The sequence below is a fragment of the Stegodyphus dumicola genome, chromosome 7 (assembly GCF_044657685.1).
Source record: "Stegodyphus dumicola isolate Sdum_Otavi_A_Nest chromosome 7, ASM4465768v1".
NCBI classification, from domain to species: Eukaryota; Metazoa; Arthropoda; class Arachnida; order Araneae; family Eresidae; genus Stegodyphus; species Stegodyphus dumicola.
In genome coordinates, this window is record NC_140774.1 from 31,242,058 (window position 1) to 31,268,094 (window position 26,037).

Consider the following 26,037-nt stretch of genomic DNA (forward strand, 5'->3'; position numbering starts at 1 on the left):
ATTGTTCGGATAATTTTCGGTTTTTCAGATAGTTTTTTCTTCTCCTTAATTGCTCATTACATAATGAATACAGCACCCGCCGCTTATTAAACTTACTGGTTAAAAAACTCAAGCGCTTATTGTGTTCAAATTTCCAGGAATCAAAACGTATACATACTAATCAACAGAAAAACCGCCGTTTACTGAACTCATCTCCATTCTGTTATAAAACTCATTCTGACAGAAAACTGATTCTCCAGATCCAGAATAAACAGTCTGCAGTTCATTCATTTCAATAAAACGGATTTAACAGAAATTTCAGCGAGTGTAGTAAGAACTAAAAGACCCCTTGGGATATTGGGTACCGTTCCCCACAATGTCCCTGTCAGACAAACAGTTTCGTTGTCAGATATTGTTTGTAAACCTCTTTGCCCGGTCTAGAGCTGAGAGCGATGGATAAATTTATCTTATTATTAACAAAAGCAGTTCTCTAGAGGCATTAGAAACCATTTTTTTTTTTATTGTATACGAGTATTTCGAAAATTAAAGAAAAACGGCGCTTAACTGAGCACTGGTTCCCTTCCTCGAGTTCCAGGTGATAGAGAATGGGAGTTCATATACATATTAAGTTTGTAGTGTTCTCAGTAAACATCATGAAATGCTTCTTTACATTATCGTGCATTATCAATCTTTGATTAGAAAAGATTAAGGGTCCTCGTAGTAGACTGAAGGCAAAAGTAAAGAAAGTATTGGTTACAATAACCATAATAACCATGAAAAGACAGGTCGACTTGACAGACAAAGTGCAATCTTCCTGATCGCTGGAAATGGGAATTTTGGATTTGAACAAATCATTGGAGGAAAATTTTTTTTATTTGCTGTGTGTGTGACTCGTAACACATCAAAAATGTAAAAAAAAAAAAAAAAAAAAAAAAAAAAAAAAAAAAAAAAAAAAAACCAATTACTGAAATATTATGATACATTTAATAAATGCAGTCAAAAAGAAACTGCATATAAAATGGGAATTTCCCAGATAGCACTGTACAGTTTACTTGAACAAAGGAATAAAAGAAAGAGCTAGTAAAAAATGCATAAGTTCCAGGAAGCGCAAAAGGAACGGAAAATCGAGAGACGTTGGAAATGCTCTTCTGGAGTGGCTTCGAGCTATGAGATTAAAAAATACTCCAATTTCTCAAGCTCGTTGACCACAAAAGCTGTAGAATTCGCTAAAATGCTAGGAGAAAGTTTTGTGCCAATTGATGGATGACTCACAGTATGGAAAGACAGAAATAGCATTGTTTATTGGAAACTACACGGTCAGCAGCAAGGGCAGATTATCAATCGTTTGGAAACTGGAAAAAAGATATATTTTACCCGGGCTTTTAAAATGATGTAAGCCATACGAAATTTATAACATAGATGTAAAACTCATCTTTTTATACAGCATTAGAACACATTGATGTTTAACAGCAGATGTTTTTAAGAAATTAAAAGAACGAATAATTGTGCTGTTAACGTGCCATATGGATGCAATAATTAAAAAGGCATTTGTTATCGAAAAAAGTAGAAAACTTTGATGTCGAAAAACAGACATTTACCTTTAACTTACCATAATAACAAGAACTCATGGATGACAAGCAGTATTTTTACTGATTTCCTTTTGAAATGAGACGCAGAATTAACAAACGAAAAACAAGGTTTATTGTTGGATAACTGTGCTGTACACCCCTCTGATATCGTTCTGAAAAACATTAAATTAGCGTTTCTTCCTGAAAATACGGTTTCCAGCATTTACCTTTACACTAAGGTACTACACATGCTTTCATATGTTATTAGAGAAAAGGTATTGTTCAAAAAAAGGTACACAAAAATGAATTTTGTGAAAAAACAAGCACTTCGAAGGAGATAACTCCGTCGAAATCTTTGCTATGCATATTATAGTAAACGCATGGGAAACAGTCTCCGAAAACCGAGAAATTGCTTTAATGAATATGATTTTTATTTAGAATAAGGCACAGAGGAATTGCAAGCTGTTTCTAATATTTCGGACATCAGTGAGAGAAATTGTGAAGATTCATTTTTAGAATACTTTGCAATTAATGACAATGCTGAGAGAGCATGTAACACATCGAGCAACATTGACTAGGTATTAAAGAAAGTATTAAAAGAGCTACAGAAGCTCAAACTAAAGCGACTACATGTCAACCTCAGCTGAATCGAATGAGGGGTGGAGATCAGAAAAGTTACCAACAGTTTTACGAACTTGAAAACACGACTGAAAGGCTGTTGACAAACAATACAAGCAAATACAAATAGAGCAGTTCTTTGTAAAATTTTAAAATTTTATAAGGTACGTAATTATAATTTTTTTCGTTAAATAAACTTTCAAATTTTGCAAGTTGTTTAATTTTAGCATTAAATTTTAATAAATAATTTAGATATTTATTATTAGATTAATTGTTAGTTGCTAATACTAGTCTTACTAAATAAGTTCAAAGCTAGTACCGCAATTTGCAATTATGAAATCGCCATCTGTTAAACTCAGACGCTTAATAAACTCAAATACATTTGGAACGGAAGTGATTTTACTAACCGGCGAGTACTGTTATCAAAATAGATATGCACGTTGAATGTATTCAATACCAATCTGTCCATCAATAACAGCCAGTTATTTGTGAATTCTGCCACACAGGAAGCATTCACTGCCTGAGTTGAAAGGGTTTATGTAAAGGTGGAAAAGAGCGAGACACTAGCATTTTACCATAGGTAGTACAGGTATAGCTCCATTGCACTAACAGTGCAATTCCGCCTCAGTTTTGATGAAAAATATCCCGGAGTGGATCTGATGTTCCATCCCCCTTCCTCTACCATCAAACCATTTGAAAAGTATTTGAAGTGCCTCCATGCCCTTTCTAAAACCGTGAAACATCGTTAAAATGCTTTCATGGAATATTAAAATCATTTTCAACATCGGAAATGCTGCAAATTCACAATTTAACTGTCATGATAGTAATTTACTACATTATACATAACCGTTGCTATCATAGTTTTTCAGTCCAGTTTTGCCTGTGTCCTCGCAATCGGGCACTGGACATTAAAGATCCAACTATTTTTTAACTTCTTGCATTTATGGGAAGTCTAGCTTTCAGGAAGCTGTCTTGCCTCCCTCTTTTTCAAGAAAAGTAAGAGAAATGAACACATGTTCAGCGTAGTCACTGAACTGATCAGCCACTTTCTTCAGTTCATCTTATTGGAATGTCATTGCTCGACTGTGATCTGGGCTTTTACTCCCCCCTTTTTAAATAAGTAAATTTTCGCTTTAAAAAACGAGAATCAGTCTAATGTCCACTAGTTTAGAAGGGCTTCGACAGTAGCTGCTGTGTTGTTCCCCTCCTGCTCAGCAGAAAAATCTTCCTTCCAGGTTTCTGCATGTTTGTGGTTAAGGATGGTCTGCAGTTCTTCAGTTATAACATAATTTTAATAAATTAAGTTTATTTATTCGTCAGTCTGCACATTCTCTTAGTTTATGCACAAAACACTTTGTGTATTTACGCATGATTACAATAGAAAGTAAAACAATTTTAGCTCTAAGGTTTAATATGCGACGAAATTTGCAGACGTTTCGTAACGCGAGACGAAGTTCTTTATGCGCAAACAGATCACATTTTTCGATCCAAATGCACATTCGTTATGTGAAACACCACTGCGCTCTGTTATTGACAGAAAAGAAGGCTCAAGTTCCTTACATATTACACGATAATTTTTTACCCCAACATTTTTCCTGCTCCCACCAACAGGTAATGAAGATTAACAACCCAAGAAATACATAAAAATACAGTACTGACCAACTGAGTTAAAGACATGGCAATCATTTATATTTGCTTTATCAGCAATCTTCCTGTGCCGGTGCGCGATTTGAGCTGATGGGCTGAACATGCCTTGATTGCATACGTACATCAAAGTATTAATTAAAATATTCTGAAAGGATATTAAGTAATACTTCCAAATCACTATTTGCTGAACGAAAAAACATTACGCAACTTTCGAGCCTGGAAATCCTCAAACAAGTTAGGATTAAAATTTATGCACCACTCTACGATCCTTGCACAATCTCTAATTTGATGAAGAGAAGAGTAATATCAAATATTTACTTTAGGCACATTATTTGGTCCTTTATTTGCGTCGGATGCTTGAACGTTTCTTATTATTTGAGCAAGAACACTTAGAACTGTATAAAGGATTCTGTCGGTTTTGTTTCATTACCATTACTTCTTTTAACTATTCATTTAAAACTGTGCTTTTTCGCCAAAATATATTTATTGCATTTTGTTCTGCTGCTATATTAATATGAGTTTCTTTATATGTAAAAAGATATTCTGAAGCAACGTTGTGAAATACGTTCAGAATACGCTTCAGAATACCTTTTTGCACTGTGAAAAAAACACAAGTTAAACGTTGTAATCTCGATATACCCTACTGCAGTGCTCCGCAACCGGTGTGCCATGAGTAGGATATAGGTGTGCCGCAATCAAATACATGTATTTGACATTTTGCAGTTTTTTATCATGTATTTAATACACAATGACAATTTTCTTTTTCCTTAATACTGTCTATTTTAAATGTTTTTATATATTTCACTGTTGTGTGGTTGTGTGTGTGATTGTAAGTGTGTCAGCATTTGAATTTTTTCGGCACTTCCTTGATAACTCGGAACTCTGGTGTGCCACGAAATTCCAGAAAGATTTTTTCTGCGTCGCAGGTGAGAAAAGGTTGCGGAGCACTGCCCTACTGGAGGCAAAAAGGGTTTTATCGAGTCCAACAGTTGACTATTGTTTTTACTATAATAAGACTTTTTCTAGACAAAGCAGCTTTTAGCTTTCAAGACTAAGGAAAAGTAACTCAAATAAAGGACATATTAAAAACAGAATTTTTTTTTTATTGGGAGGGGGGAGGAGTAGAGGCGCTGATTTCAATTTTCATCATTTGGGTTCTTCTCCATTCAAAATATTGACAGAGGAAAACAAAAGAAAATAGAAGGTCCTGGTATAATGTAACGGTGATAAGAAAATATCTATTAAAATGATAAAATACGGATTGACACGGGTACATCATTTTGTTTTGCGCTACAGAATATTTTTGTTAAACGTCTACAGAAAACGGAACACTTATATCAGTATTTGTAAGTAGTTATTTTATCCAAAGATTTTCATGCCGGAAACAGCGAAGAATATTGCGATGACGGAAAAGAAGTTTAAAATTCTAAACGAAAGAATGATTTAAAAAAAAAAAAAAAATGCAAAGGTTCAGATTTTAACGATCGCCCAAAAGGGCTCTTTTTTAAGTTTGATATGTATCGCGATTTACAGATTATCGATAGAAATGGCCCAGGTGGAATAGTGAAACATTTTACAGAATATTATATGAAAATGCATTTAGAAGAACATGCGAACGTTAAGTATCTCTTACATATTTAAAAAGTGAACAATATATAATGTAACTCTATAAAAAATATTTAATGTTTTAAATTAAATGCATCATTAATTAAAGGCATTTTTATTTAGATTATAAGGTATATCTATCGCCTTCTTAGCATGCCTTTGTAGTGCAGTGGTCAGCACGCTCGACGCGTATTCCAGAAGTCTGTGGTTCGAGTCTCGGCGAGGGCATTGTTCATTTTTCATGATTCCTGCTTCAAAATAACCAAATGTGTCTACAATGGCGCCCGAACTAAAAGGTGGTGAATCATGATCCTTCACCACCAGGATTTGGCGATTGGGTCCCCTAAAACCCCAGTCACTCTTTAAAAGGGGGGAGTATGTAACGTATTTCTCTCGCCTTCTTAGCATGGCTTCGTGATGTAGTGACCAGCACGCTCGACGCGTATTCGAAGTCCGTGGTTCGAGTCTGCTCATTTTTCATGCCTCCTACATCAAAATAACCTAATGACTCTACAAGATCACTCAAATTAAAAAGTAAAAAATAAACATTTTATAGAATACACTAAGATTTTATAGGACGTGAATACACATTAAGACTAACACAGGGACGTTATATATATTTCTGTATATTTGAAAACTGAAAGAATTTATAATGTAATAATATTTCTGTCTTCAGTTAGACAAGCCATGAATTAAATACATTGTTATTCAAATCAATGGAATTAAAACGTTAAAAAAAATAATGTTCTTATGAACTACATCTATTGTTTTTAAGAAGCTTCATTTGTAAATCAATAACACACAAATTCAATTCGAAATCTTGCATTTTGAAGAAAGGCCACAGTATAATGTATTTTCTGCCTCGTTCCAGTATGCCTTCGTGGTGTAACGGTAATTACGGTTAACGCCTATAGAAAAAGAAACACAGATATATCAGTACTTGTAAGCAGCTATTTTATCCAAAGATTTTTAAGTAGGAAACAGCGAAGAATATTGCGATGACGGAAAAGAAGTCTAAAATTCTAATTAAAAGATTAAAAAAACACTCGGCGCATATTCAAGAGGTCCAGGTTCGAGTCACGGTGAGGACATTGCACATTTTTCACATGTCCTGCTCCAAAATAACCCAAGGACTCTACAACAGACTCGAAAGAAAAGTGAAACAACGCATTTACAGCAGAACACATTTAAGGTGAACACATTTTAACGCAAAATCATGTTTCAACACTAATAGGCCTTTTGGGCTAATAAATGTATAAATTGTAAAAGTAATCGATTAGTTATGACTTTGAGTTTATCTAACAATGTTTTAAATTTGCCTCTTCGTGCTTTACACTTGCCTGAAACAACTCTTATCTTTTTAATTTAATAAAAGAAAAACGATGAAACTTTTCAAAAGGATAAAAATGAACAGTTATCAGTAAAATTAAAAATCAACTAAACATGTAAATTTAAGTTTGTCGAAAGATTAGAGACATGTAGCTATCAAACTGCAGTAAGATCGTCCATTTGTAACTGATATAAATAAAATAATTTCTTTAAAGGAAAATAATATAAAAAATTGAACAGTAAGTATCATGTCATTTCGACAACTCCAAACGAAAGTATAAGAAATAAACAAGCCGGCGGTAAATTTTTTTAGCAGCTGTAAAGAAGGTAGTTTAAAAAATAGCGTTTTCCTTCTATACTTTATTCCTTTCACCAATAAAATATACATTTTATTCTCCAATAATGATTAGCTACTCTGCGGCGATATTATTTTTCGAAGAACTCATACTCAAAACATTTCTTCCCGAAAGTTTCGAAACATCAAAGAGTAAAATTTGCAAGCGTGTTGAATGAAATTAGATAACATCTCATTTTGTTTAAAATATAAATATATATAGGATGACATCAAAAAAAGTTTGCGTTTGCCAATTTAAATGATCAAAGGAATTCCAACAAATACAAAATTTAGGAATCGTATCACCACATTTCGAGAACATCAAAAGGATGCTAAGAAAACTATTCCGTTTAACTTTTAAGTTTCGTTTAAAAACTTTTGTTAAAAAAATTAGTAAAATACCCCAAGTTTGTTACACTCCTTGCTAGTTCACTTCATAATTCAGTACTATTACTAATAAAAACAATCTTTTTCCTTTTTTTCCATGCAAAATTCTTGACGTGAATTTCGAAATTAATCTTTCAGTAAGAGTTAAAATAAAATCCTTTAAGATTGTTGGATACTTCGAAAACATTTCAACAGAAAGCGATAGTAATCAAATGAAACGTATTTCCTAGCCTTTAGACAAAAATTTGGTGTGACGCCTAGCTAACATGATATAAAAGCTAAGTGCCACTACGATTTTCGACAACTGTTGAACAAAATCATATCTAATTTGAAGTCAAAAGAAATTTGAGTCAGAAAGAGTACGATTTTTTTGGCATTTTGTTTGAATTATACTTTCAACAGAACAAAGACAATAAAATAAATAATAATACTAATACTAATAATAATAATAATAAATCTGAAAGCTTTCAGATTTTATATTACTACACACAAAGGGACTTTTTTTAACGTTTTGTGTGTTACCTTTATTTATTAAAAATAATGTTCTTCGCATTTAAACCATAAAATTCAATTTAACAGCAATAGCAATAAATATTTTAAAATGGTATACCTTTAGAATTTTCGAAAGTGAAGAAAAAAATTTTTTTCCCGTACAGTGTTGCCAATTGCTCGCTTTGAAATCGTCGAGTTTCTTAATCAAAACTCAGAAATGCTTTACAAATATGAAACAGATAATAAAGCAAATTCCAAATTTGGGCTTCCGGATGCCCATATTCGGGTGGAGGACAGCGTTATTCAGAATTTCATGGTTCTAGGTATCGTTGTTTTACGCAGATTCTTAATTATTTAATTTCTTTAAATATAATACAGGGCGATATTTGGTGGCAACAGTTTAAAAAGTGATTAATCGTTTATAGTGAATCAACGCCTTACATTTTATAACGAGTACAAAATTTTTCGAAATATTAATATACGTACTGGAGAATCGTACTTTCTCATTAGCAGTGGGACGAATGGAAAATATCACAAAACAATGGTACTGTTCACACCAAGTTATATTCATAGCGGTGTAACAGTCTGGCATTATACGATCGAAGTTTTGATCACACGAAATATAAATAAAGGCTTCTTTCCTTCAGAAAGTTCCTCCAAGAAGCCAAGCCCCTAATTTACTTTCCAAACTCAAATAATCTAAATCATTTAAGAAAGATTTTAAATATAGATATAATTTCGGGAATCCCGTTAAGTTTTTGAATAAAATGCAATACAATTATACTATGATAGTCCCTAAGCTAGAAGATAATCAGGCGATTTACTGCTATTTATATTCTGTCTTTTCTCGCATGAATCACATTTCAAGTTTGGTTTTTCAGTTCACTCTCAGTATTTATCAATACCAGAATCATCGAATACTTCAACTTCGATTACGTCCGCGTAAATAAAGATAAATTTGATAATTCAACCGCAGTACTAAGTTGGTTTCGAAATCGTTACACTGTGATAATGCTTAGTTAAAGTCACTTTACATAACTACCGAATACAATGGACTTTGCTGGACTTGAAAAGTAAATACCAACATTATCACAAAAGCTTTTCTATTTCTTTCTAGCCTAACGGAACAATTTGCCCAGAAGGGCTATTAATTTCGTTTTGGCATTTTGTGTCGGTTCACTATAAACGTCGTTTCACTTTTCTAATTGTCGCCATCAAATATTAGAGCCCTTCATTGCATTTAAAAACATTAAATAATGAAGAAGCTGCAAGATCGCACTGTTAAAAAACGAGAGATATCAAATTTTGAATAACGTAAGGCCAAATTTGGAAATGTTTTAATATCTATTACCTATTTTGTAAAACTTTAAGGAATTTTTCATTAAAAAACTCAATGATTTCAAAGCGAGCAATGATAACACTGCACGGAGGGGGCGGGGAAATCTCCAGCGCACGAGACTGTATATCAGAAATTCTAAATAAATGTTCTTTTAAAATTTTTTTGTGATATTGCTGTGAATTTTATGGTTTAAATGCAAAGAATATGATATTTAATAAATAAAAGTACACATAAAACGTTAAAAAAAAAAGGCCCCTTTGAGCATAATAAAAAATCTGAAGCTTTCAGATTTTTCTTAAAAGACTTATTTCAGTTTTCGTATTAAAGGACAGGCACTGAATATTTAACTTTTTAACATAAACTATTACAACTACAGATAAATTAACTGAAATATACAGAAATTTTGTCGAACGTGAATTCTTGTCGATTGTTCTTCATTGTAATGCTCTATTTACAAATATAAACAGGAGACAGCAGTCAATAATAAAATAATCTGATAAAAATCCAAAACAGAATCTGAGCATACATTGAATCAAAACCGGAGGACATTCCCTCAACACTCGATGGAACGCTACGTTCCAGGAATCTTTACTTCTGCGAATGCAGTTCGGTTATGTAGATTATTCGGATGATTTTTCTTTTCTTTTAATTGGTTACCGTATGCACCATATAATGTCAAACGCAATTTTCTGCGTCTACATGGAAAAACGTGATTCTTTCTGTATCAACTCAAAAAACTGCAGTTAGAAACCTGTTGCTCAAACTGATATTTTAGCAAATCTAGTTACGCGACGGCTGCCCTCATGCAATTCTAAGACAGGTGAGACGAATCTGCAGAAAATTCATCCTGACAAAATAAACAAAATAAAGATTTGTCGTTTTTCCCGAACATCAGAGCCAAGGTTCTGACGGCACCGTCTGCCTGAGGATTACTAGCAACCTCATAAAAAAAGGCGACGATGGTCTGATAGCCTCCTATAATATATCAAAATTAATTATTAAATCGGGGAAAGCTCATACCATGGGCAAAGATTTCATACGAAAAAAGAGAAGTTGACTCCAAATCGTGGAAAGAGAAGACTTGCGCTTTCATCTCTCTAAAAATATAAACCGAACTCTGAACCATTAAGCATACATATCTCACAGATCTCACTTGATTGCTTCAGTGATATTACTTTTTTAGTGTATTTTTGCTGTCCGTTTTTAATTATTTAATTAAGAATAAAGAATTTTTAAAAATAAAACATCGCTTAAGCAAATTTTTCTGGCATTAGTCATTTCAGTTTTAATAAAAAGAATGTAATTACTTAGGCAAAACTATCACGTTAAATAAGAAAATTTGGTGCGTAAATCTACTGAAAAAATTACTTGGAATTTTTGCCTTTTATAATTCAGAACCCCCTTTTCCCATACTTAAATCACAGGATTTTCACAAAGGAGGAGGGGCGTCGAAAAATATTTCACTCCTTAGGGGGCAGAAGCTTCAAAAAAGTTGAGAATCACTTGTAAAGAGGATATCTGATGACTATATGATTATATATACACTCACTTGCAAAAGTTAAGAACGGAGAGGAAAATACTAATTTCCGGAAGCCAATCAGAAATCAAGAGGATGCAATTCGCTGCAGAGGTAGATGAAAGTATGCAAATATGTTAGCTAACAGCAAATCGCGCTTTCATGTCAAGAAATATGCAAAAGAACAGTCTTATAAGAAGCCAGCTTTATGAAGGGTTACAGAAGTTGATTGTAAGTGCTGATAGAAAGTGTTTAAAACATTCGTACAAATTGTTTTCAAGACATACGTGTTTCTATGACTTCCAGAAGACGAATAGAAAATTCTGAGCGCTGGCGTGCTGTGGGGCATTGAAGCAGGAAAGTCAATGACAGATGTTGCTGTTTTCTTCGGCGTTCATCATTCTGTAATTTCACGTTATTGGAAACAATTCCAAACCACACACAGACAGTTGTCCGAAGGCCCGTAGCCGGTCGCCCAAGGGTTACAGCCCCCGCGGAAGATCGATATATTGCTATTGTAGCCAAGCGGAACCGCAGAGCGACATCCACACGCGTGACACCTATGGTTACAGCGTGCATTGGTAAGGCGATATCTGCAGCTACTGTACGCCGAAGTTTACATATGAGTGGACTGTACGCCCGGGTACCTCGAGTTTGTGTTCCTCTATCGGTCCAATCAAGAGGGGCACGATTACAGTGGTGCCGGTAACATGTCATTTGGAACGTGTCCGACTGGGGCAATGTCATGTTTACTGATGAGTCACGATTAGCTCTGGAGCCGATGACAAGCGTATAAGGATATTGAACAACGAACAACGAACATGCAATCAGTCCCAAAACATCACCGAACATCATGCATTCTGAGGCGGAAGCATTATGGTGTGGGCAGGGATTTCATTAGTATACCGCACCGACCTGCACATCTTTAAACGTGGTTCTTTGACGGCTGTGCGGTATCGAGATGAAGTCCTAGAACCCATTGTGAGATTGTACGCTGCAGCAGTTAGCCCTACTTTTGTTTTAATGGACGATAACGCACGTCTCCATAGATGACTTCGATACTACCTGGAGAGTGAAGGGATTGCGCGTATGGCATGGCCAGCATATTCGCCCGACCTTAATCCCATTAAATATCTTTGGGATGCTTTTGGCCGTTCTGTATCTTCACGTTTCCCACCTCCAGCCACTCTTATTGAGCTGGAAACTGTTCTACAAGAAGAATGGCGATTGCTTAATTCTGCGGTGGTTGACCACCTAATTGAAAGCATGGGCACAAGGTGTAAATTTTGAATACAGATGAAGGGGGATCCCATACGCTATTAATGCCCTTTTTTTTTCATTTTATGCTGTTTATTTTCACTTTATACATAATTCTGTTTAAGTTTCCAGTATGTCATTATCTGATAACTTACAAAAATTTAATATTGTTTTCATTTCTGTATATAATTATTGATTTTCTTTTATGCATAAATATATATGCTACTTTCCTGCCGAATTTTGTGTCAATCAAAGCAGTATTTTTTTTTTTTTTTTTTTTTGGGCATCTTCGTGCTTAACTTTTGGAAGTGAGTGTTTAATATATAGAGGACTGTCGCTGGCACTGTGGTATTTATGTTTAAGTTTTACAAACGAAACGTTAATTTACTTTAAAATTCTTTCCTCTCTCTCTTTTTTTTTTTTTTTTTTTTTTAGCTTCACTCCTGCATGGAAAGTGTGTGCTCGAAATTCTGTCATGGTCTATGTAATCTTGTAATCCCTGCATAGGTTAGATTTAAAATTATTAAATTTATGTCCTTCGTTAAAGAAAGCTCTGCGTTTAAACCAGGTCCAAGTTGGCTGGTAATTTTATGTTGCATTTTGTTTGATAATTGGGTATTCTAGTGAAGATAATTTACTGCTTAGGACAAAACATAATACCTTGCTTTTATGGTAACTGACATCACAAGGTTAGTTCGAATTTGCTTCAGACATTATAACACATTTTTAGTCAATAGAAAGTCTGACGTTAATTCCTATCTTATTAATATTATCTTTTATAATAAAATTTACTAGATAATTTTACCGGCTGATTACTGTAAGATAGTTTTGTAAGGCAATATAGTTGGTATATATCTTTGAGATTTTAAAATATGCATCAGTTCATCTGGTTTGGATATTTCAATTATCAAGATCAGAACAAAGCTCCTACCTATTATAAAAAGTTATCTTAGTCAAAATATTTTCTCAGCATTATTTCGCTTTAGAAGTAACTAAAATAAAATGAAGATCACAAAAAAATAAATGTCCACAGCCTAAAATTTCGTTTCCAATGTCCCGCATTTAATTATTGATAACGCCAGTGATAATCACGTAATTATCGTTTCGGCAAAAGCACGTAGCATAGCACCTCAAGTTCGACAACACTTAAATCTATCACTGCAACTATAACCGAAAAAAAAAATATCGAAGTTTTAATTAATATTAAGCACATCGCGGTAAACCGCTACTAGGCGACATCTTCGAAACCCCACCACTCCTAATTTGCTGCAAATAGGAGAGAAAAGAATAAGAAAGAGCTCATCTCGAATTTTTTTCCCCCTAAGGGGCCGCAATCTAGGAAGGAAGGTAGCTTAATTAAGTAATCGATAGTCGGTTCCTAGGCACTATTTATGATCTTTTGCTAGAGAAAAGAGAAAGAATTAGATTCTCTTCAGGAATGCCACTCTTCTCCAAATATCAAAGAGAACAAAAGCCATTTAGCAAGAACGGAAGAAAAATTATTTTACTCCTTTTCCTTCTCATTTTTAGAGAAATAATTACTTTCCGATGTAGTATTTCTGACAATAGGCATGCTTTTTGACATTGTAACTGAATTGTTTACGTTAGTACACCAGCTATCTGAAATGGCCCAGGAGAAGCGCTTGGAAATTTTGTGCAAACAAGCACACAGAACTTGTTTTGCTATTTAAACGAAGATATTTAGAATTGAAAAAATGAGAAAAAATACGTTAAAATATTACATCGTGATTGGAAGATTAAAGCGTTTCCGACAGTATTAATTTCAATCACAGCGTACTAAATATTAATTAAATTTTACGCTTTATTACAGAAAAATAAGTACACCTTTCCTCATAAAGTTCGCAGACAGTATTTGTAAGACAGGTGAGGATCGAGTTATGGGTATTAGGAAAATTTCCAGAGACGCTCGTATCTGGTGACGTTACTTTGTGACCTGAAATCGATGAATTAAAAAGATGAAATATTAAACACAATTGTAGAATTCACAAACGATAAACTAGCCACTTGGACGATTTCATAAAATATTATTAAGATATGGTGATCTTTATGCAGTTAATCAACTGTTCGCAAAGGTTAAGAACTTTACATAGGTGTCCCGATGCTTGATGAGAACTGGTTCCTTCATGGTATTGAAATTCGTTAGCGAGCCAAAATGTTCGTGTCAGGGCACACTTGTATTTTGGCGACCGATGATTAACACGAAGATGCTCTATTCACGATACGGAACTTCAAAACAGTACTGCCACCTTTGTGCTTTTGCATCTTTGCTAAGATGCAGTACTGTAAAAAAAAAAAAAAAAAAAAAAAAAAAAAACCTTACATTACGCCCGAACGGGCGTTCTTTTCTGACGTTTTGTGGGTTACCTTTATTTTCTAAATATCATGTTTTTAGCACTTAAACCATATAATTCATTTCAATAGTAATTATCGCAAAATAATTTTAAAATGGTTTGGTTTGGTTTCTTTAATTATGGCAAAGCACACTAGGGCTATCTACCTAAGGGGAGGGATGCCGTCGTGGAGGATTTTCTAAGGAAAACTGGTTCGTATACACGTTACACATGGGGAAAACTACGAAAACCATGCAGCCAGCCCGTTCGCGGAATTCGACCCTCGGACCGAACTACCAATGTTCAGCGCCTTGGCCGCTGGTGGGCCTAATTTTAAAATGAGAATTTCTAATACATAGTCTCGCGCGCTGGAGAGTATTAAAGAAAAAGAAAAAGTTCCCGTACAGTGTTGCCATTGCTCGCTTTGAAAGCGTTAAGTTCGTTAATCAAAACTTCATTAATGTTTTATAAAATATGAAATAGATAATAAAACAAATTCCAAATTTGGGCTTCCAGATGCCCATATTTGGATGGAAACGTTATTCAAAATTCGATGGATCTACGAACTGTCGTTTTATCACAATGCGAGAAATGTACACACATTTATGCAGATTCTTTATCATTTAATTTCTTTAAATATAATATAATAATACATTTATATTTGGTGGCAACAGTTTGAAAACGGAACCGACATTTAAAGTTTTCAACGCAAAATGCCAAAACGAAATTAAAAGCCGTTCTGGGTTAACGCTTTTCGGGCTAAAAAAAAAAAAAAAAAACTTGACGCTTTTTGATTTTATAGTGCGCACAAAGGGGCGTTTTTTTAACGTTACCTTTATTTATTAAATATCATGTTCTTCGCACTTAAAACCATAAAATTCCAGTCAACAGCAATATCACAAAATATTTAAAAGAGCATATCTTCAGAATTTCTGATACACAGTCTTGCGTGCCGGACATAAAAAAACTTTTTTTTTTTTTCGTACAGTGCTGCCATTGCGCGTTTTGAAATCGTCGAGTTTGTTAATCATAAATTCTTTAATGTTTGACAAACTAAGATACAAATAATAAAAGAAATTCAAATTATGGCTTCCAAATGCCCATATTCGAATTGAGGACTATGTGATTCAAAATTTGATGTTTCTAGGAACCGTTCCCCCCCCCACAGTGCGAGAAACATACATACATTCGTGCAGATTCCTCATTATTTAATTTCTTTAAATATAATGCAAGGCTCTAATATTTGGTGGCAATAATTTGAAAAGTGAACCGAAATTTATAGTAAACTGACGCAAAATGCCAAAATGAAATTAATAGCCCTTCTGGGCAAACTACCCCTTTAGGCTATTTAAAAAAATAATAATAATAAATAAATAACCGTTTTTTGAAGATGCCAGCGATGGTTAGAGCAAACCCTCCGACGTTGTTGGTAAAGGTTTTATTTCGAACTTGAAAATATCATCTCCGAAATTATATCTATCAAAACTCTTCATATCCTTATAAGCATTGGTAGTATGCCTCTTCTGGTATTTGTCATAGATTAGCCGTCGTGTCGTTTTGGAATAGTGCATATTATCTGAAAAATGTTGACTTCGAATAAGCATGCTGATAAGAGAGAACAGCAAAGTGTGAAGGCGATAAATATGACAAATATGGAGATTGGGGCACGGCAGGGATATGCTCCTAATCTAACTAACAATTTCTATCACGATGTCATATTATGACGAAAAGGAATCTAGTTTGCTCAGAATATGACATTTTGTTGAAGGGTCGAACAATGTTTTACTTCACTTGCACCAACTGCTCGAGCTGCGCTGTCCCGAATGATGTCTTTCCGATACTCTTTGTATAAAGACATTTTCAATGCCGTCCAATAACCACATTAAATTAGCCTCCGTGGAGGAATTTTTAAGGCGAACTAGCTCACATTCACGTTACATATTCGGAAAACCAGGAAAAATCCGAACATGCAGCCAGCCCGTTAGCCTGGGTTTGAATCCAGGTCGAACTGCCAACATTCAGCGGCCTTAACCACTCGGCTATACGTGGAGAAATGCTAAATTGAAAAATAAGCATCTGAACGCAGTCGAGAATGTGCATCTACTGTTCGATATAATATGGTAATTGATGAAATTGATCCATTTTTTCCCCTAACTGTTAAATTCTACTTAAAAGAGGCGGGGAACACTATCTCACGAAACATGCTTATCCAAACTATACGGTATCGGGCCGCGTAATCCAGTCAGCAAAAGCAGTCGCGCAAGCATATTTGGATTTTATGACTGTAGTTGCAAATGAAAGACCAGGAAAATAATTTAAAAAATCGAATCAGTACTACATTTTGTGTTCTCTTTATGCTTTATTTTTACACAAAATCTTCCACTTTATGGGATTAATGATAAAAATTTGAAGAACTGGCATTTATTTTATATTCACAGTGATTGCTGGCAACCATATTTATCTACTTTTTCTCACTCCAACAGCTTCCTTGTAAGCAGGAATTGATAGGCCAGAGAAAAATCTGTTGCGAAAGAATAGATTACGTTACAGAATAATTAACATCGATTAACAAACGGTAATTGTTGGCTAACTAATTGAAGAATACCATGCGAAACTATTTTAATTACAATAATTTAAGTGGGTTTCTGTTTTGTTTTGCATAAACAGGTAAAGTTGAATTCTGTTTTTCATACATTCAAAAATGGGGAAAAAAAAAAAAAAAAAGTTATTACTGTACAAAAACAATACAGCGAAATAAACCTTCTGCTAAAAATTGATGGAAGAAAAATAACAAATAACGATTTAAAGGAGAATTCTAAAATATGCTTATGCTATTGCAATCATTATACACTCTTTTGCAAAAAATATCGAAGCACCATGAAGGATGTGGTTGTTTTTGACGAATTTGAATATGTGATCATACACATATAATAATATAATGATTAAAAAATCATAGTATCTGTTCACGGCTCACAATGACCTATTGAGTGTTCAAATTAGTAGTTGGTCGAACCGCCCGTGGCGCAATGCATGCATGAATTCATCTAGGCATCTAGGAGGTTCCTAATGTCATCCTGCGACACATTCTGCCAGGCATTTATCAGCTGTCGCTCCAGATCTGATGGTGCCCGAATCTGGCGGCCTATTATGTCCCAGACATGCTCGATTGGTGAAAGGTATGGTAACCTTGCTGGCCAAGGAAGAGTATCACCCGCAGGGAGACAGTCGAGAGATATGCGAGCGGTATGTGGCCCGGCATTATCTTGTTGGAAAATGGCCCCAGGATGACGTGCCATGAAGGGTAATGCAACCGGTCGCAGGATGTTATCAACATACTGTTGAGCTGTTAAAGATGTACGGAGGATGACTAAAGATGACCTGCTGTCAAAAGAAATAGCGCCTCACACCATCACACCAGGGGTTATGACTGTATGTCTTTGTAAAACAAAGGCTGATTGGGTCCTCTCCAGACACGAACACGGTGGTCATCTGCTTCAAGAGTGAAGCGGGACTCATCGCTGAACACTGTACGACGCCAGTCTGATGGCAGCCATGACAATCGAGTGCGACATCACTCCAGATGACTCCGCCGATGTGAGCGTAACCCTCTGTAACGTGTCAGACAAGCGCCGTGAGATGGTGAACGGTACCAAGGTTCACCTTGGTACCGTTCACCATCTCACGGCGTGAAGGTAGATGTGGTTGTACTACGTATTATAATTCATTACAAAATTATGTATTATCCCCAAAATTATTAAACAAATTAAGATTAATGAACTATGCAATGACGCTTTAGCTATGAGTAGATTATGCTAGTATAAGACTGGCTAGAGTAGACTGCTAGTCGATATCACTTATCACTTTTCAAACATGACTCTCACGGAAAGTAAGATTGACGGAAACAAACTGCGTCAATAACACGGATCAATAAAGAATAATACATAAAAGGGTTTCCTGAAATGTTCGCTTTGCTTTTTAATAACAGTAATGCATCTCTTAACTCACCTGCAGCAGGAGCCTCTCATCAGCCCATACGGCAGCCTTGGTCCAATCAACGACATCGCTGAATGGTAACTCCCACCCGTTGCTTAAGAGAACGGGCACACAACCCGCTTGGAGAGCCTCGAGAAATCTGAAGGAGCCAAGCCGACGTCCTCGGGGCACCAAGCAGAAAGTGGCGTTCTGCAGAAGTACCTGGTAGTCAAACCTGGAATAACAACAAAATATATTAGTGAGAGTTCTCCGAATCTAAATAATAAACCGTTAGAGCACTGTTTATTTGAAAATAAGAATACTTCAGCTGTAGAAGTTTTTAAACTGGTAATAGAAAACAGTGAAACTGAAAATGACAATTCGAGAAAATTACTTAACACTTTTTTTAATGTAAATAAATGCGTAGTCATTTTTTTTTCTCCCAAACCAAGTATAAATATAAGTGGAGAGAATTAAATTTCATGACGCATATAAAACGCTCACTGACAACAAAACTGTTTATTAGTCCTGACATTATTTTCAATAACGGGAGGAAAGGGGTATTATTCAGATTTCTTTCATCTATCACGAATTCTTTCCTTAATACTCATCTAAACACTGTAGAACTATTAAAGAAAATCATATAGGACGCCAGGCACTTCGTCGATGAATGTACGCTTTACTCGAAGTGCAAGAGAAAAATATAGAAAGAATTTTAATGAAGATTTTAAAAGGAACTACTCAAATTTGAGAGATTTTGCAAAGACAATAATGAAGATTATAAATACGAACAAAGACAGAATTGGAATTCGGCACCGAGACTCGGATTTTGGACTTTATATCTTTTTCCTTGTGATTGCTTTCTTGTGCGCCAAATAGGCTTGTGCCGGCTAGGAGTATCGGGACTGTGATAATGCATTTTTAGACTATATTTCAACTCATTTTCTACCGTAAGTACTGTATTTACTCGTGTATCCCTACTTTTAGTATTAAGCTTAATACTGAACATGCCTCGAGGGGAAAATTACGTAGTGTACACTAAAGAACATATACTGTCACTAATTTTGTTATATTATGTTATTTAAATGGCATACCAATTTCAATAACATTATTTTTACTTACACAAAATACGTACTTTCGGATTTGTGCACAAATTTTACATTGGTATCACAAACCAGAAGTTTCTAAATCATATCCTGAAAAAACTAGAAGGAAAATGACGCGAGGGAAGACAAATATCCCGGTAAATACGGTGATTCTTATTAAAAGAATTTGCATTTGCATTTTCCGAGATGAAGATGATCCTACATAAATAATTAAAAAAAACTCAATAAAAAGCCGTATCCATAATACCAAGCTTTTCTCCCGTCACTCGATAAATGCAAGTAGTTACTATAGCACAGTGTATCCAGCGACCCGCATACATGCAGTTACGATTTATTTCGTCTCATTTTTATGTAGCCGCTGAGGCAGAGAAAAAGAAAAAAGGACGGTTCTTAGGGCAGAAAAAAGAGTCATAATGAAATAATAATATATACATAATTACTATTTATTAATTTAATATTTATAGGCGAATAAGCGTAATTACGTAGGAAGAAATTTTCTTATTAATTATTATGTGTAATTAAGTACCTTTTATAATGTGTGCATAATTTAGCACTGAATATGCGTAATTAAGTACCTTTTTGATTTATCAAAATTTTCTCTCGATCTACATTTCGGGAACCACTGCTTTAGTTACACCTAATAAAGATTTCCTTTATAACACTAGTAATACGACAAATTATTCTCTTAATCGATATTTTGCATAGTATAAGCATGTTTCGTAACATTTCAACAAGGAGAGGAGTTAATGTTATGCTAATTATAAGAAATCTTAGCTCATGAAATAAACCCGGGTGATCCGAAAATCGCGCACATGAAAATTTCAAAAACTCTATAATTCAAAATGCGTATTAGTGTTAAACTGTTTCAAGGGATGATAACGCTATAGTGTTACGAGTAAAAAAACACTTGAAATTTCATTTTGAGTTTAGGCTGTTAACTTTCAGAACCGTTTGTTGTGTGAAACATGGAGGTGAGTTTTTTTCAAGCAGAACAAGTTTTCATAATTGAGCATTACTTGGCAACACATAAATTTGAATGAGGTAACATCTTTCTCATACTCTTCGTCGGTGAGTTGTAACATTTCGTCTATTTTGTCCGAACACAAAAGAAACGGGCAGCAGTTTCATTTCGTATGGCGAACGTTTCCAGTTTCTAGAGATCAGGTTACCGAGCAAAATAATATTGTCTCTTAAATTAACGAATATTTAAGAAGGTCTTTTTAAACGTTTCAACAGGTCTTCCGTAAGAGTGTCTTGTGAAGTAATTTATAAAAATTTACTCTGCTTGAGAAAATTTCATTTCTCTCCTACACTACAAAGGGTTTCTACTTCTAACATCATAAATTGCAACTCAAATTTCAAGTAATGATTTACCTTTTGCAGTATAGGGGTAGCATCCATTGAAACAATTTGTCATTAGTATCTATTTCTACCCAATCAGTTCATTGCATCATCATAAACAGCATGAGACTTCTTTGTTAGGTCTGTACTGCTGTTCAAGTTGATCATACACACTAATGAGATTTTTTTTTTTAATTTAATTTTTGAATTTGGCATATTTTACGTTCCCGTTCATATCACAAGATGTACGATCCTCCGTAAAGCATTTTCTTGCCTTTTTAAATTACAAGTGATATGATAAATACTATCACTACATTTCAACCAATTTACTTGCGTATTTCTTGAGTTACCTTCAGTATTGAGTTTGTTGCCGAACTTTTGGAAACCAACGTATAATTATTAACATACTGTTTCAGTAATAATACAGCTTTAAACACTAAATCTAACTGATATTAAAATTCTATCGACATTAAAAAATATAAAACCAGACGACTGCACACATTTACCTCGCGTTTATCCAACTTGATTAAATAGTGGTATTAAAGATGCAGTTTCAATCAAAAATTGCACCATTTCAAAAGAAAATCGTTTGAATTCCTACAACATTTAAAGGTTTGGGATACAAAACATGAAAGCACGCATGGAAGAATGCAGCATAAATCGATAAGTTAATGAAAGGAGACATAAATATATCCATTTTTGGAAGGATGGATTCAATCTCGACAGAATTGGAAAGCAGTGCTTGAAAAATGAAAAACCAAGAAATATTTTTACTTGTACTATTTATTTAATGCTTCCGTTTTTTACTAGGACGTTTTGGCAACATTCGCCCAGGTTTCGTTTATTCTTATAAAATATGAGCTTTCTTATTCTAACCACGCAAATACGACTACACACACACATATAATATATATAATATATATACACACATATAATATATATAATATATATATATTCCATGAAGAAAGAGAATAATTTGATCCACACACAACATACACATCCTTATTCGTTACCCATCCATAGTCGGGGGTAAGTTTCCCGCTATTGCCATCATTCTAGTCCAATCACGTATTATTCAATGTTGTTGAACTGAGGCATCATACTTCTTTTTTCCTCTGTATATTTTTTCTGAGATTCGCTCTTTTCTTTCGTTTTCATTTAACATATTTTATCTACTTAAAATATGTATCACATAGCAAAACGGTAGAATGAATAGCAGCGTTTAGTTTCTCAAGATAGAAATTTTAACTTCCCAAAGAAGAGGGACGGGGAAGAATAACAGTATGTCAGGACCATGTAATATTATTTGATTTCAGAAGAAGAATGGTTCAACCGACTGCATTTATTTTTTTTTGGGGGGGGGGTTAGCAAATTCTGTTAAATTATCAAGTAGAGAAGATGAGTTTGTATCGGTATCGTAGGGAAATAGAACTTGGAAGAACTCAGTTTAGAAGAACCGGTATCCGGACAAGAGTGCTTACTGTTACAGCAGAACAGTGTATAGACGGTGTTGAACAGTACATAGAATATGCTTACTGTTGCAGCAGAACGGTGTATAGACGGTGTTGAACAGTACATAGACTATGCTTACTGTTACAGCAGAACAGTGTATAGACGGTGTTGAACAGTACATAGAATATGCTTACTGTTACAGCACAACAGCACATCAGGTAATGCCAAAGTCAGTAGACACAGAAGGTTATGCTTTCTCAACGTCTTTCCGGCACTCGAGACAGTGACGTCCCTTTACTCACGAAAGTGGTTAACTCTTTGAAGGGCGGTGGTTACCTACTTCAAACCACCTTTTCTATTGAACGTCTTACTCACTCGCGTGAGTGATTTTCAAGACTGACCGTTTCTGAAGTTCCCTTGTAGCTCACTAGACGGAACTAAAAAAACATAAGCCAGTAGTTGATGCATCAATTTGTCTTCAAGAAAATAAGCACCAGCCATCGAAGACAACATCACGACGATGTGCACTCTGCAGCACGAAGAAAATGCCTCTAAGAACACCGTGTAAATGCGGCACTCTGCTTGAAAAAGAGAAATGTTTCCATGAGTACCATAGAGACTGATTTGTAGGGATGTGTTCTGTGGAAGGCGGTCACTGACCCTAACCACCAGAAGTGTTAATGTTTTCACCCGTCTTGGATAAACTATGTGTAATGTCGCAAATAATTTCATTGTAACACCTGATACAGTAAATAAAACAAGAGTTTTGCTGAAAACGTTAATTGCCTTTCCTGCCCCTGAAAGAAACAAACCTTGCTTTGGAATACGACATCGCTGTCAACATGCTGATTGACCTTGGTCGAGAAGTATAGTATAGTAATGCAGCATAGTAATCTCGGGTAATATCTTACAGTTTTTAACTGTGTTGAGGCCAAATGATCCATAGTCAACAAATCGTACACAAATTATGATCCTCCCTCTTTTGATTCGGATGTTGGTTGTAGAGAAGATAATTTGGAGCGAGAGTACGGAGGCAGAAGTTCCCTTGTTTGAGCTTAAGATCACCAAAAAACAAACCGTGCTCTTGCCTGTAGTCAAAATCTAGACATTTGGATAGCTGAATCGAGGGATTATACATTAAATTACCAAAGTACGACGCATGTCTTACTACCTCACAAACATAACCACACATAATATTCATGGCACTTTTAAAAAAGATGCAGATATGGCTTACAGCAAATGCTTTAATAATTATTGACTCTGTAAAATGGAATACGAATCACTTAATCCAAATAAAGCACAGCAGGAAAAAGTAACAAGAATTTCTTTTCGAACTACCTTTATATAAAATAAACATTTGCATTCAACGAATATCCGCAAGATATTCTAAGGTTTGCTTTCATTGATGACAGTCAACTGTTCGCAAAGCAAACGCCAAACGAAATCCAAGGGAAAAAAAAAAAAGAAAAAATTCTCGCAGACAAGGCTTTAAGAACTATTTCTTTTTTGAGTATGGAAAGGGAAAAAAAAAAAAAAAAAAAACACGCAAACATAGAATATGCTAAAAAATAACAGAAACAGAACATTAAATAGACAAAACATCAAATGTTGAAAACAATCACAAAACAGAAGAATAAGTAAGACATCAGAACAGTTTCCCGCCTTTCTTTGAAGAGACTCAAAGAGAAGCTTGCAACATCAAAGGAATATGGAAGTACTAGCTACACCAAAATGGTAGCACAATCGAGAAAGAAAAAAAGATTTATCTTTTGAATCTTTCTTCACTTCAGTTGACAAGTAGAGATCCCGGATGACAGTGGATCGGTAAAGTGGAAAGGGAGGAATAGGAGGGTGCAATTTCACGCTTCCCTAGTTTCATCCGAAGAATTTACCGGAAGGGATCAGATGAGACAGACTTGCGTAGCGCAACCTCTCGGCAAAATCTGAAAGCTTCCAACCTTAGGTTTGTGAAAAAAGAAGAGATATATAGTTGTACGTATGTTAAGAGAGCACATTCAAAGGCAGCGGATTTCGAAAATGATAACTCTTTTAAATTCTTGTTTCCGATAAGATTTGAAAACTTGGACTGTCACACTGAAAAGACTCAAAACTATATTTTAGAATGTATGTGTGTTCACATTCGGGACCTCTCTTATCTAGCTACACACGCACATATATATATATATGGTTTATAATTAACAAAACAATACTTTTGAAAACAAAATATAAACATGGCTAGTATTTCGCGCATTAAGCTGCAGAAAAATTACTATTAATGACATATCAACTATGTTTTATTAATTCACTCACTTCTTAATTCATTACATTATCTAAGTAAACATTTTGATTTAAAATTTTTTTCACTGAAGTATTTTGTTTTTTCACTTTCGTTTTCAATACTTTTAATAAAATAGAATTCTTTTTATTTAAGGTTATTTATTCTAACTATTCTAATTAGAATTTACTTTTTTTTTCCCTTGCTTGGGGAAAGACTAGAATTTTCGGACGAACTATTTTAATTAAAACACATTGAAATGGTTCATCGGCTGATTCTGGATACAGAAAAGCAAGTGTTTTTTTGTAGAAGAGAGATTTCAATTTTCCTCCCTCTTGACGAAGTAGTACTGAAGTTGACTGAATTCCTCTTCTGTTTTTGTTCATTTTTCTTTATATTTCATTAATTTTTTTGAAATCGGGTTTTGCTTGTTTAAAAAGTTTTGGTTTTAACTTTCTTTTTAAAATTCCTTGTTGCATTTATAAGATTATTTGAAATTTATTAATTATGAATTTCAACTTTTGGTCTCTGTGAAATATCAGTTCTAAATTTCTTACTTTATATACGAGTATATGTTTACATATATTTGCTGATACATATACTTTAACAGCATTAATGCCATCGATTTTTAATAATTTTCCAATTCCGGGTTTTTACTTAATTTTAAATGAATCAGAAATATAAACAAATGTGCTTATAAAAAAACATATTTTTTCGAGAAAAAGATTATTTACAATACATAGTTCTATTGATACACTATTAGATATAAAAGACCACTGGATAAAAGCTTGAGCCCCCCCCCAAAAAAAAATTGTTTATACGATTATATATATATATTTTTTCCCCGTAAATATTCCAACGGTGACCATTACTAGATACATAGAGAGCATATTACTAAAGTTATGAAAAATTATTTAGAGTTCGACACACATAGTTTTGGAAACTAAATTAAAGATGTTAACGATATTAGACTTCTTGAGTTTATGTAAGTAAAGATGACAATCAAAATACGTTCTTGGTTCAAATTTCTCGAAATAAATTTTTACAAAATTAAAACTGCCCATCAAATTCAAAGTTAAGTAAAATTCCCTAGTTCTTATTTAATATACTGCAAATAAGACATTAAGAAAGAAATCTGATGTGCAGATTACATGACTTCCTTCTAAAGGCCTATTAAATTACACACATTATTTGCTGCATTTCATTTCAACTTATTTCCTCGAATTTCATTAGAGATATATTTCTCTTTCAATCAATTCAGTTCTCACTTCGCGGCAAAGCAAAAATACATAAAAATTCAAAAAATCTCCATTAAAAATTGTAAAATACAAATAAACAAGCAATTGGGCCAGTGGGCAGGAAGACAGATTTTTCGGTGCAAAAACCTAAGTTTACTTTAGGTCCTACTCAGCAGAGAGACACTGAAGTTGGTGGAGAAACTGACTTAATTCACTATTCTACCAAGAGTT

At 34.4% G+C, this 26,037-nt stretch overlaps 1 protein-coding gene across 1 annotated transcript in view; it reads right to left on the reverse strand.

Moving 5' to 3' along the window:
• The window catches only part of ttv (exostosin glycosyltransferase 1 ttv), a 491,560-nt gene that overhangs the window by 189,280 nt on the left and 276,243 nt on the right, over nt 1–26,037 (reverse strand). The window contains exon 2 of the mRNA XM_035355768.2: nt 18,428–18,629. Coding sequence (XP_035211659.1) covers nt 18,428–18,629 — 202 coding nt within the window. The remainder of the gene's footprint in view (nt 1–18,427; nt 18,630–26,037) is intronic.